We start from the raw sequence: 13,079 nt of genomic DNA, 5'->3' as shown, positions 1-13,079 counted from the left end.
TGCAGCAAGACCTGGACAACATCCAGGCTTGGGTTGATAAGTGGCAAGAAACATTTGTGCGCACTAAGTGCCAGGCAATGACCATCTCCAACAAGAGAGAGTCCAACCACCCCTCCTTGACATTCAATGGCATTACCATCGCCGAATCCCCCACACCATCAACATCCTGGGGGTTGCCATTAACCAGAAATTCATCTGGACCAGCCACATAAATGCCATGGCCACTAGAGCAGGTCAGAGGCTGGGAATTCTGCTGCAAGTGATGCACCTCCTGACTCCCCAAAGCCTTTCCACCATCTACAAGGCACAAGTCAGGAGTGTGGACAGATGGTGAGTGTGGATGTTGCCAAGATGAGTGCAGCTGCAACAACATGCAAGAAGCTCGACACCATCCAGGACAAAGCAATCCGCTTGATCGGCAGCCCAACCACATATACTCCCTCCACCACCGGTGCACCGTGGCTACAGTGTGTACCATCAACAAGATGCACTGCAATAACTCACCAATGTTTCTTCGACAGCACCTCCCAAACCCATGACCTCCACCACTTAGAAGGAGAAGGGCAGCAGGTGCATGGGAACACCACCTACTCCAGTTTTCTCTCCAAGTCACACACCATCCTGACTTAGGACATATATTGCCATTCCTTCATCGTCGCTGAGTCAAAATCCTGGAACTCCCTACGTAACAGCATAGTGGGAATACCTGCATCACGCGGACTCTAGCAGTTCAAGAAGAAGGGTCACCACCACCATTTTCAAAAGGCCTTCGATAACGTACCGCATTTTTGACTCATGACTAAGGTCAGACCATGGAGTCGTCAGGGGACAAGTAGCAGAATGAATAGCAAGCTAACTACAAAAAACAGAAAACAGAGGGTAGGGGTTAAAGGTAGTTACTCAGACTGGCAAAAGGTGGGAAGTGGTGTTCCACAAGGATCAGTGCTGGGACCACTGTTGTTCACCATATACATAAATGATTTGGACTCGGGAATCAGAAGACAATTTTAAAACTTGCAGATGACAACAAATTGGGGGGTATAGTTAATACAGAGGTGGACTGCAACAAAATACAGGAAGGCATTAATAAACTTGCAGAATGGGAGTGTAATTGGCAAATTAATTTCAATACAGATAAGTGTGAGGTATTACATTTTGGTAGAAAGAATAAGGAGGCCACAGACTGCTTGGATAATAAGAGTCTAAATGTGGTAGAGAAGCAGAGGGTTCTGGGGGTACAGATACACAGATCACTAAAACAGTGATGCAGTTTAATAAGGCCATAAAAAAGCAAACCAAGCACTGGAGGTCATTTCTAGAGGGATAGAATTGAAAAGCAGAGAAGTTATATTAAACTTGTATAGAACCTTGGTTACACCACACTTGGAGTATTGTGAACAGTTCTGGTCTCCATATTATAAAAAGGAAACTGGAGAAGGTGCAAAAAAGATTCACAAGGATGATACCAGAACTGAGAGGTTATACCTATCAGGAAAGATTGAGCAGGCTGGAGTGCTTTTCTCTAGAAAAGAGAAGACTGAGGGGTGACCTGATAGAGGTCTTTAAGATTATGAAAGGTTTGATAGGGTTGACATGGAGAAGATGTTTCTGCTTGTAGGGGAGACCTGAACTAGGGGCCATAAATACAAGATAGTAACTAATAAATCCAATAGGGAATTCAGGAGAAGCTTCTTTACCCAGAGATTGATAAGAATGTGGAACTCGCTACCACAAGGCCTAGGTGACTAGCATAGATGCATTTAAGGGGAAGCCAAATAAACACAGGAGGGAGAAAGGAATAGGAGGATATGCTGATAGGGTTAGATGAAGGTAGGAGGAGGCTCACGTGCAGCATAAACACCGGCATTGACCTGTTGGGCCGAATGGCCTGTTTCTGGACTGTACATTCTATGTAATTCTATGTAACCACCTTCTCAAGGGCAACTAGAGATGGACAATAAATGCTGGCTTTGCCAGCGACATCCATGTCCCGAGGATGAATTTTTAAAACAATGCTTTGGAGTGGCAGGATAAGCAATTACCCTTTTCTTAAATCACACACCGGAAATCTGTACAGAATGCTCACCAAATGTAATTACCCTAATCAGCAGAAAAGTAACACACAGATCATACATCAGGCTAAGCGACATATTGTATTTTATTGTAAGATATAAATCTATGCTGAAGCAAAATCAATCACCAGATTAAAAGGAATATCATATTTAACTTTCAGCAATACCTAAACATTTTCCAGATCCAAAATAACAAAAGGTATTTGAATACTTTTCAGAGCCCTTTTCAAAATCCTTAAATGTAGTCTTGATAATTTTACATAGAGGACAACTTGGCAGAGATTTGTCTCATTGCAGTGATGTGGAAATATGTTCAAATGTGAACTAAAGATTTGGCAAAACTCTGCAGTAAATATACGTGGTCCAGGCCATTTCTTACACCTCAGATCAAAGACGCAATGTTGGGAGATGCTTGCGTTCCACATTAATGAGCACAGACATCCAGGAATTGCTAATATTAAGACAATGTACCCCAGCCAGCTTTGTGAAACCAAGCTAATTGTTGATGACTACATAAGTAAGCTCACATTTTGACATCTGTCTGATGGAATCTACATTGTTATTCATAGCAAAGGTGTCCAAGCTTTTTCTTTGTAAACCATGTAGGCGTGTGCGTATCTCAGGATGCTAATTCTGACAGATCTAACAGATCAAATGAGGCTAAAGGCAGCTTTCCATAACTCCAGGCCCACAAAACTCAAACAGAACAGACCAACAAATAGGACTGAGTTGTCAAGGGTCAGATTGCAAGAGGTCCTGGGGCCACAGGATGGATAGCAAAGATTCATAATTTGGGTACCTACAGTTCAAAAACTACTGGGGCAATCAAAAGAATTTCTGTTGCAATTTAAGATTTAGTGACTTCAGGCAGAGTTGGATATTTCCTTTAAACTTCCCACTCCCATACAAAGACAAAAGAAACTCCTCCAGAAAGCAATCAACAGAACCAAATTAAAATCTGCTGTACTTGACCTAGTTAGAATTTAAGATAAAAAGCTAATATAGATATACTTTAAAACAGGATACAGAGAGTCTAACCACCTCCCCTTAACATTCAACGGCATTACCATCGCCGAATCCCCCACCATCAACATCCTGGGGGTCACCATTGACCAGAAACTTAACTGGACCAGCCATATAAATACTGTGGCTACGACAGCAGGTCAGAGGCTGGGTATTCTGCGGTGAGTGACTCACCTCCTGACTCCCCAAAGCCTTTCCACCATCTACAAGGCACAAGTCAGGAGTGTGATGGAATACTCTCCACTTGCTTGGATGAGTGCAGCTCCAACAACACTCAAGAAGCTCGACACCATCCAAGATAAAGCAGCCCGCTTGATTGGCACCCCATCCACCACCCTAAACATTCACTCCCTTCACCACCGGCGCACTGTGGCTGCAGTGTGTACCATCCACAGGATGCACTGCAGCAACTCGCCAAGGCTTTTTTGACAGCACCTCCCAAACCCGCGACCTCTACCACCTAGAAGGACAAGAGCAGCAGGCGCATGGGAACAACACCACCTGCACGTTCCCCTCCAAGTCACACACCATCCCGACTTGGAAATATATCGCCGTTCCTTCATTGTCGCTGGGTCAAAATCCTGGAACTCCCTTCCTAACAGCACTGTGGGAGAACCTTCACCACACAGACTGCAGCGGTTCAAGAAGGCGGCTCACCACCACCTTCTCGAGGGCAATTAGGGATGGGCAATAAATGCCGGCCTCGCCAGTGACGCCCACATCCCATGAACGAATAAAAAAAAAAATTATGGAGCCCACATCAGTCACACTGACCTCAGTGACTGGTTTGAAAAGGAAACTGATACAACAGATTGTATAGAGCAGTGACCTGTCTCCTTACGTATGGCAATGGAAGCTAAGTCATCATAAGTCCAACAGCCAGATCACAGGATTTTGTCTCCCGCACAAGTGATGTAATGGAGGACTGGTTGTTTACCCTCTTCAGTATAGATTTATGTCTTACAATAAAATACAATATGTCGCTTAGCCTGATGTATGATCTGTGTGCTACTTTTCTGCACATTAGGGTAACTACATATGGTGAGCATTCTGTACATCTTTCATCTCATGCATCTCATGAATTCTCCTACTGCTGCAATGTGGGCTTTGTAACATCTATGAAGTGATCATAGTTGCCATCCATCGCCTGGATAATCATTAAGGGGGAATTTAGGAACTTCTTTTCGGCCCATTGCCTATACTTAGATCTGTCTTTTGGAAGAGACAATAAACAGATGCCTTTGCCTGTTCAGATGGACATAAAAGATCCCATGGCACTATTAGAAAATCAGCAGATGAGGTCGCACAGTGTCCTGGACAATATTTATCCCTCAACCAAGACCACCCTAAAATACAAATTAACTAGTCATTCATCTCCTTGCTGTTTGTGGGACCTTGCTGTGTTCAAATTGACTGCCATATTGCCTACATAAGTGACTACACTTCAAAAGTAATTGATCAGGTGTGAAGAGCTGTGGGACATCCTGAGGATATGAAAGATGCTTTATAAATGCAAGTTCTTTCTTTTTCTTCTTTGCTAGAAGACCTCTCCTCACTGATCAGTGACATAATACAACAGCAGCTGGTGAGGCCGAATGTCAGCAGCAGCTCTATGCCCTCACCTAGCCTGGAACAAGTGAATGTCCTGCAAGCACTGAGTATATAGTAGGTGCTCCACCAGGGCCAGGCACAGGAACTAGTGTGAAAAAAAAAGAGAAAGAGCAAGAAAGAGTTCTTTACAGCCAATTAAATACTTTTGAAATGTAGTCACTGTTGTAACGTAGGAAAGGCAGCAGCCACTTTGCGCACTGCAAGGTGTCAGATAGAGCAATGTGATAATGACCAGATAATCTGTTTTTAGTGACGTTGGTTGGAGATTAAACATTGGCCAAGACACCGGACAGAACTCCCCTACTCTTCTTTGAAATAGTGCCATGGGATCTTTTATGCCCACTTGACAGGGCAGACGCAGCCCTCGGTTTAACGTCTCATCCGAAAGATGGCATCTCCGACAGTACAGCATTGGAGTGCTCAAGTCTCTGGAGTAGGACTTGAATCCACAATCTTCTGACTCAGGTGAGAGTCCTATCTCCTGAGCCACTGTTGACACCTAGGCCATTTGCATTCCACACAGCTTGCTATTTATGTGCACAGCTATCCCCTATTGCAATTTTCTCTATCAAGGAAGCATGTAGAAGTGGAGACCTTGGAGAGGCACCACACCGAGATTCATTAGTCAGAGGGGGCAAACACCACCAACACACAGTAAACACATTTATTTAATAAAATGCACACTTGTATGATAGTTTCCAGTCTGTCATTGTTTTATTGTGCAGAAGTGACAAATGTAGCAAAGAAAAAAAAGGTATCAAAAACAGTTGTACACCAAAAAATGCAAAAATACAGCAAGAACCAAGTCTGATTATAAATCCGTCCAAAGAACAGCATTAGTTCTCAACTGCTGAAGAACTGTGCAATGATTTCCTCACGCACTTGTCTCGCTGCCTGCAGTGGCTGATCCAGTGCTGGTGGCTGTTGTGGGCCCTGATCCTCCTCACCTTCTATGGGTTGAAGCTGCTCCTCCTCTAAATCCATGGAGAGGCCTTTGTCCATAGCAATATTGTGTAGCATGCAGCATACAGTTACAATTTTGCTGACTTTCTCTGGGGCATATCGTAAGGCCCCCCCTGACCGATCCAAACATCTGAAGCGTTTCTTCAACAGCCCAAATGTCTGTTTTATGACTACCCTGGTTTGCATATGTACCGTGTTATAGCGCTTCTCTGCTGGGGTGCGAGGGTTGTGCAGTGGTGTCATCAGCCATGGTTGCAGCACATAACCTAGATCTCCAAGGAGCCATCCATTCATCTTTCCTTCCCCTTCAAAAATCAAAGGCACCTCAGATTGCCTCAGAATGTAGAAATCATGCATGCCCCCTGGGAAGCACGCATTGACATTCATTATTTTCTGCCGGTGGTCACATATAATTTGGACATTGAGGGAATAATAGCCATCTGCATTTAGGTAGGCCATTGGATTGTTATTAGGTGCACAAATGGCTACTTGCATACAGTCAATGATGCCCTGTACCTTGGGGAAACCGGCAATGGTGAAAAAATGTTGTCGTCGCTGCTGCTCTTCATCACTCCTGAAGCTTAGGTAGGTGGGTGCATGTCGAACCAGGGCATCAGTGACCTCCTTAATGGAACGGTACACAGCAAACTGGCTGATCCCAGTAATGTTCGCCGTGGGCGCCTGGAAAGTCCCCGTGGCATAAAAGTTAAGGGCGGCAGTGACCTTCACCGCCACTGGTAGCGCAGTGCGGATGATTGAATCTCCATGCAGGTCGCCTTGAACCAGGCGGCAGACCTCAGTCACAGCCTCCCTGCTCAGCCGGAGCCTCTTCAGGCACTGCTCCTCCGTCAAGCCTAAGTAACTGACTCTGTTCCTGAATACCCGGTGCCTGGGGTAGTTTGTTCGGCGTGTGGTGATCCGTCTATGCCCCCTACGCTCCTGGGCTGCCCTCCTCTGCTGCTGTTGCTGCTCTTCCTCCTCCTCTTCCTCCTCTGCAACGAGAAACCCAGCAATGGCTGCTGCACCCATGCTTTGGGCCTGCAAAGTCCTCTTTACAATACACTTCAGTGGCTGCTCTGCTGATACTTGAGAATATTCCCTTCCTGAGCTTACTTGGCGCCAGCTCTGACCTAGGGTTAAATATTCTGCTCTCCAGGTGTCTCCAATGGTAGGCAAGTGTGCACCAGTTTCCCATGATTGGCCTTTTAAACAAGCACCAAACGGCTTTAATTAGCTCTTCCCTTAACGTTAGTTATTCCTTTTATGGAGGAGCAGGGAATCAGCAGAGAAGCGCCAGGGAGGCCGAAACAGCCAGCTGGCGCTTCCTGCCGGGATTCCAGCACTTTTAACGACCGTCTACATGGTCGCTGCCGGAATTTCGCCCCCTCCCCCTCCCCCTCCCCCTCGCCCTCGCACCCCTCCCACTTTGCCTCACATTCACTTAAATAAATTCCGGCAGCCCACTTCCTGCAGAGCAACGAAAGCTCCAGACCATGTTTAAGGGGCAGAGCAGCGGCAGCTGGTCGCAGCTCCCGGAGAGGAAGTGCATTTAAAAACAAGCTCGCTTTGGGCAATGAGTGAGGGTCTTCCCTACTCCCCATACACACAGGGGGAACCCAGTGCTCCCCCCCCCCCCTTTCCCCAGCCCGTTACATTCAATTGTTCCAAACTGCAAATAACTGCTCTCACCGACCAAATAAATGGAGTTATCGGGAGACTCGCTCACCGCCTTTCAATAGCGCCCCTTACTGTGGCTTTCAGCAGCGTGCAGTGCTGTAGGCAGAGCGGATTGGATTGTGTTTCTTGCTCCTCTCCCGTGTGTATTTGTTTAAATTGTAAATACACGGGGGAGGTTTTCATGTTTTCGATATGGACTTATCTTGAGTTAACCGGCCAAGTGTTCGTGCCTAGACTACATGCAAAGCCTGATCATATCAGCGCTCAAACTTGTTGGTTTGTAAGGAGGGGCAACCACTTTCCATAAAGTGTTTTTTAAACATAAAAAAGCATAAAGTTGACAGTACGGAAACAACCCCTGCGTCTAGATTATTAACTCGTAAAAGTCCCAGAACAAGGTTTGAAAAGGGTGTATCTATAAAATCACTGAAGTACAATTTAAGCCGTGGAAATCTATGAAATGTTTTACATCTTTTAAAAAAAAATCAGAAACATTCGCTTTATTGAAAGAGTGGGATACATTGAATGTAACTACTGGAAATACATTCACTGTATCCCACTGTTCTGTTTTACTCGGTGACTCCTAACACAAAACAATGCCACTGCCAAGTAAATCCACCTCTCGCAGGGTTTGTGCAGATTGTTGAAGCAAATAGGAAATTAGGGGCCGTCTCTGTTAGCTGGTGGTGAAAAAGCCGGTTCGATTCTTCAGTGTGTTTCAGTGACAACCAAGAGCTTAGACTGGCAACACGTGTAAAACTGCAGAGCAACAGACAACCTCCAGATAGCCTGCACAGGGTAAGGACTGAAAAACACATTTCAGCTCACAGACCTGTTCAAACTGAAGGCAACGAAGAAAATTGATGCACTTTATGGACCTTTACTGTATATCTAATACTTTTTAAAATTGAAACTTTTTACTTTTTAAAAAAAGGTTTTATAGAAGTCACTTGTAAACTTTTATTCCTGAATTATATAATCTGATTGAGATGCTGAGAATAAGCTAGTCAGGTTAAAGGTGGTGATTTATGAGGGCTTTTATTGGCAATACCTGAATACAGTACAGCAATTTGCATTAAGTATGTGGTGGGATGATTCTAACTATTCAGTGTCAACTTCTGTTGTCTGGTTGCTCCTGTCCTGCATCCTTTGCGTCAAAAAAAAGCCTTCGCGCGTCAACCTTTTTCCTGTTTTGCACTTTTATCAGCTGCGTGCATCTTTTCTTAATCGCCACCCAGTCTCATTATTTAGTTGGCTTTGATGTTGCTGGGTCGGCGACAGACATCAGCTCGGGAGAGAAACGAGTTCTTTTTTCAAATGTAGTACAGTACTGTAACGAGCCCGCCGCTTCTCATTGTTTCGAATCGACGAGAGTATCCTGTTCTCACGGTCTGGCTCCTCTAAACTATTAGTTGCATTTTCACAAAAAAAAGGTAACCTTCATCTAGAAAAACTTTTAAAACTAGTTACAAAATAAGTTGCATATATTGTTTATTGGTTTATTCTCGACTTTCATTCATCACCTCAATTTAATTGATACTAAAAGGTTGAAATGTACTTACGGGGAAGGGGGCTGTTATGAATATTAAATGATTTTGGTCAAGAATAAATCAGTTATCTCAAAACAGCCAACAAAATCAGCCAGCTTTTTCTTTAAAGAAAAAAAAATATTAAATATGCAATTGTGATATGGGGTGGGGGGAAAGAGATGTGTGGAACGCGAAAGGTAAAGTACTTTTGAAAACAGAAGTTTGATTTATGGGTTGAAAATGCGCTGACTGCAGCTCTGGGTTGTTTTGCAGAGCTGAGGCGGACGATGCTCGCTGCTCTCACCGCAGCGCCTCTCTGAGAAACCTGGGATCGCTGCGCCCTCTGGCGGGCGCGTCATGTTATAGCGGAGGAGGCGGGAAAAGTCACACAACAAAAGGCGCGGGAAAAAGGAGCGAGATGGAGGCGAGCGCCGAGCGCCACGTGTCGTATGCTGGCTACAGTTACACCAACCGGGATATCATTTTGCAGCATTATAACTACACCGGCAAGCTAAAGGACAACATCGGGGGCTTGGAGCCCGGGCTGAAAGTCACGTCCATCCCCTTCATCGTGGTCTGTTGCTTTATCATCCTGGAGAACCTCATGGTCTTGCTCGCCATCTGGCAGACCAAGAAGTTCCACCGGGCCATGTACTACTTCATCGGCAACCTGGCTCTGTCCGACCTGCTGGCTGGCGCCGCCTACACGGTCAACATCTTGCTGTCGGGCCCCAATACCTTCAAGCTGACGCCGGCCCAGTGGTTCCTGCGGGAGGGCAGCATGTTCGTGGCCCTGGCCGCCTCGGTGCTCAGCCTCTTAGCCATCGCCATCGAGAGGTACCTGACCATGCTGAAGATGAAGCCTCACAGCTCGGGCAGCAGCTACCGGGTCTTCCTACTCATCAGCGGCTGTTGGCTGCTCTCGGTCTTCCTGGGTGGCCTGCCCATCATGGGCTGGAACTGCCTGCAAGGTTTCCCGCACTGCTCCACCGTGCTGCCGCTCTACCATAAGCATTACCTCCTCTTCTGCACCACTGTCTTCTGCTTCATCCTGCTGGCCATCCTGCTGCTTTACGCCCGCATCTATGTGCTGGTGAGGTCGCGGAGCCGCCGGTTGACCTTCCGCAAGTACTCTGTGCGCTCCAACAAGAGCTGCGAGAAGTCGCTGGCACTGCTCAAGACGGTGATCATCGTGCTGAGCGCCTTCATCATCTGCTGGTCGCCGCTCTTCATCCTGCTGTTGGTGGACGTGGCGTGCGTGGTGAAGGGTTGCCCCATTCTCTATAAATCCGAATGGTTCCTGGCCTTGGCCGTGCTCAACTCGGCCATGAACCCGATCATCTACACGCTCACCAGCCGCGAGATGAGGAGGGCTTTCGTCCGCCTGCTATGTTGCGCTTGCCACGCCGGCCAGGGCAGGAATCTCAAGCTCAAGCCGCCTCTCATGGCGCCGCTGGAGTTCAGCCGCAGCAAGTCTGACAACTCGTCCCATCAGCACAAGGACGGCTGCCCCGAGACCCTGATGTCCTCGGGAAACATCAACTCCTCGGCGTGAGGTCGTCTCCTGGGCTGGGGGTCGGAGTGGGAGGAGAGAGAAAGTGATTTGTGCGGCCCGGGAGACCCGAACTGGCGCAACGTTGGAGCCGCCGGACACTTGACCATGACCTCAGGCTTTTAGTGCCTCAGCCTCTCCGGAACCACGTTTGCGAGATGGTTTCAGTGAGCAGACGCAAGGTGGTGGTTCTCCACGTGTGGGAATGTAATCCTCACCCTTAAAAACATTGAGACCTGCAGTCGCGGCTGGAGTTTGTAAAACCCGTCCTTTCTAACAGGGTGCAACATTTCCAAATGTAGTGGGACTGAACTGGGAAGTTTGTAGATTCTCTTAAAAATGCAAGGACAAAATTATCCCAGACTTTTAAAAAGGAGATAAATGCATTTTTAAGAGGGAAAAAAAAGAAGAGACAGAGACTTCATTTGCTTCAAGATTGTGCGTCTCAAGATTGTCATTCTTTGGAAATGTTCCTGATGTCAAAGCAGCTCATGTAGAGTAATGCAGGTCTCTGGGCAAGTGGCCAAGATTTCAGAGCCGCCAGGGTGATCCGTCGGATGCAGAGCATCTCGTGAAGGGACGAGCAAGTTTCCAAACATTTGGCCACTTTGTGACTTTGGTGAAATTATTTTACTAAAAGGCTGAGCATTATTAAAACAATCTTTCAAATGTATTATGTAATGTAAGATAAGAAGAATATAGTGTCAAAATGTTGAAAATTAAACATGTTACTAACTGGCCTCAACTGTATCATTTTGAATATATCGAGAGAGTGTCACTCCACCCTTTAACTATGTGTTCTTAACCTCTTCAATTATTAATTTATTAACATTTATGAAGTTTAGTTACCAGTTCCCCAGATTCGTTGCATAGCATTACTATAAAAAGGTTACACTTTAGTTCCTCGATGGAATGAAATGATTTGTCTAAATTATTGAACTTTTATCATTAGGAGTTGACACAAAGTATGTTCATGTTAAAGTATGTTAAGTGTCACGATTTGTTCCAAACTGCAAATTGTAATTTTCAGAAAATAATAATGTGAGAATGGCATTCATGTGGAGTTACACAAGATGTATATAAATACATATTCCTTTTAATTCAACAAATGTTTCAAGGTTTTATTTATTCAGACCAGTACAATACATCTGCCAATCAAGTATTCACTCACAAACAACAACAACATCTTACATTTATATAGAGCCTTTAACCTAATAAAACATCCCGAGGCGCTTTACAGGAGCGTTATCAAACAAAATTTGACACCGATCTACATATGGAGATATTAGGACAGGTAGTCAAAGAGGTAGGTTTTAAGGAGCATCTTAAAAAGGAGGAGAGAAAGGCAGAGAGGTTTAGGGAGGGAATTCCAGAGCTTAGTGCCCGGGCAGCTGAAGGCACAGCCGCCAATGGTGGAGCGATTAAAATCAGAGATGCACAATAGGCCAGAATTGGACGAGCACAGAGATCTTGGAGGGTTGTAGGGGTGGAGGAGGTTACAGAGAGATGGAGGGGCAAGGCCATGGAGGGATTTGAAAACAAGGATGAGAATTTTAAAATTGAGGTGTGCCGGACCTGGAGCCAATGTAGGCCAGCGAGCACAGGGGTGATGGGTGAATGAGACTTGGTGCGAGTTAGGACACGGACTGCAGAGTTTTGGATGAGCTCAAGTTTGCAAGGTGGGAGGCTGGCCAGGAGAGCATTGGTATAGTTGAGTTTAGAGGTAACAAAGGCATGGATGAGGATTTCAGCAGCAGATGAGCTGAAGCAAGGCAGAGACGGGAGATGTTATGGAGATGGAAGTAGGCGGTCTTGGTGATGGAGCAAATATGTGATCGGAAGCTCATCTCAGGGTCAAATAGGATGCCAAGGTTGCAAATGGTCTGATTCAGCCTCAGACAGTGGCCAGGGAGAAGGATGGCGTCGCTGGCTAGGGAATGGAGTTTGCGGCGGGGACCAAAGACAGGAGGAAATTTCTGCTCATCCAGTCGGACAATCAGCGTGATAAATCAGAGGCAGTGGAGGGGTCGAGGGAGGTGGTGGTGATGTAGAACTGGGTGTCATCAGCGTACATGTGGAACCTGATGTGTTTTTGGATGATGTCACCGAGGGACATGTAGAGGAGAAATAGGAGGGAGCCAAGGATAGCTCCTTGGGGGACTTAGAGGTAACGGTGCAGGAGCAGGAAGAGAAGCCATTGCAAGTGATTCTCTGGCTACGACTGGATAGATGACAGCAGGTTCGAAGGGGAGGAGACAGAACCAGAGGAGAGGGGACCGTTAACAATATCAGCTAATATTGGGCCAGGAAGGGAAGTTGGGTGGTCAGCAGTTTGGTGGGAATAGGGTCGAGGGTGCAGGAGGTGGGTCTCACGGACAAAATAAGATCGGAGAGGGCATAAGGGGAGATAGGAGAGAAACTAGAGAAAGATGCGAGTTCAGGGCTAGGTCAGGGGGAAAACCTAGGGGGAAGTTTGGCTTGGTGGGCTAGGGGAAGGAAGGGAAACAGCAGAGGCAGCTGACTGGATGGCCTCAATCGTAGTGACAAAGAAGTCCATGAGCTCTTCGCACTTGTTGGAGGTGAGCATTGAGGGGGCAGGGGAAAGGGGTTTATTTATTAAAATTGGGACATGATGACATCAACACGGTTTAT

At 46.2% G+C, this 13,079-nt stretch overlaps 1 protein-coding gene and 1 pseudogene across 2 annotated transcripts; one reads left to right on the top strand and one right to left on the bottom strand.

Moving 5' to 3' along the window:
* Nucleotides 1–5,549: 5,549 nt before the first annotated feature.
* On the bottom strand, nucleotides 5,550–6,698 carry LOC137324906 (putative nuclease HARBI1 pseudogene; annotated as a pseudogene).
* Nucleotides 6,699–8,044: 1,346 nt separating this feature from the next.
* Nucleotides 8,045–11,536, top strand: s1pr1 (sphingosine-1-phosphate receptor 1). Of its 2 annotated transcripts, none has more exons than XM_067990573.1 (2): nucleotides 8,045–8,144; nucleotides 9,149–11,536. In XM_067990573.1, the coding sequence occupies exon 2, from the start codon at nucleotides 9,294–9,296 to the stop codon at nucleotides 10,428–10,430; it is 1,137 nt and encodes a 378-aa protein (XP_067846674.1). In that variant the 5' UTR covers nucleotides 8,045–8,144; nucleotides 9,149–9,293; the 3' UTR covers nucleotides 10,431–11,536. The 2 variants fall into 2 exon arrangements, with proteins under 2 accessions (XP_067846674.1, XP_067846675.1); XM_067990574.1 differs by lacking the exon at nucleotides 8,045–8,144 and adding an exon at nucleotides 8,592–8,779.
* Nucleotides 11,537–13,079: the final 1,543 nt, after the last annotated feature.

This window comes from Heptranchias perlo, chromosome 9 (assembly GCF_035084215.1).
Source record: "Heptranchias perlo isolate sHepPer1 chromosome 9, sHepPer1.hap1, whole genome shotgun sequence".
Lineage (NCBI taxonomy): Eukaryota > Metazoa > Chordata > Chondrichthyes > Hexanchiformes > Hexanchidae > Heptranchias > Heptranchias perlo.
This window is presented reverse-complemented; position numbering and strand designations above follow the sequence as displayed.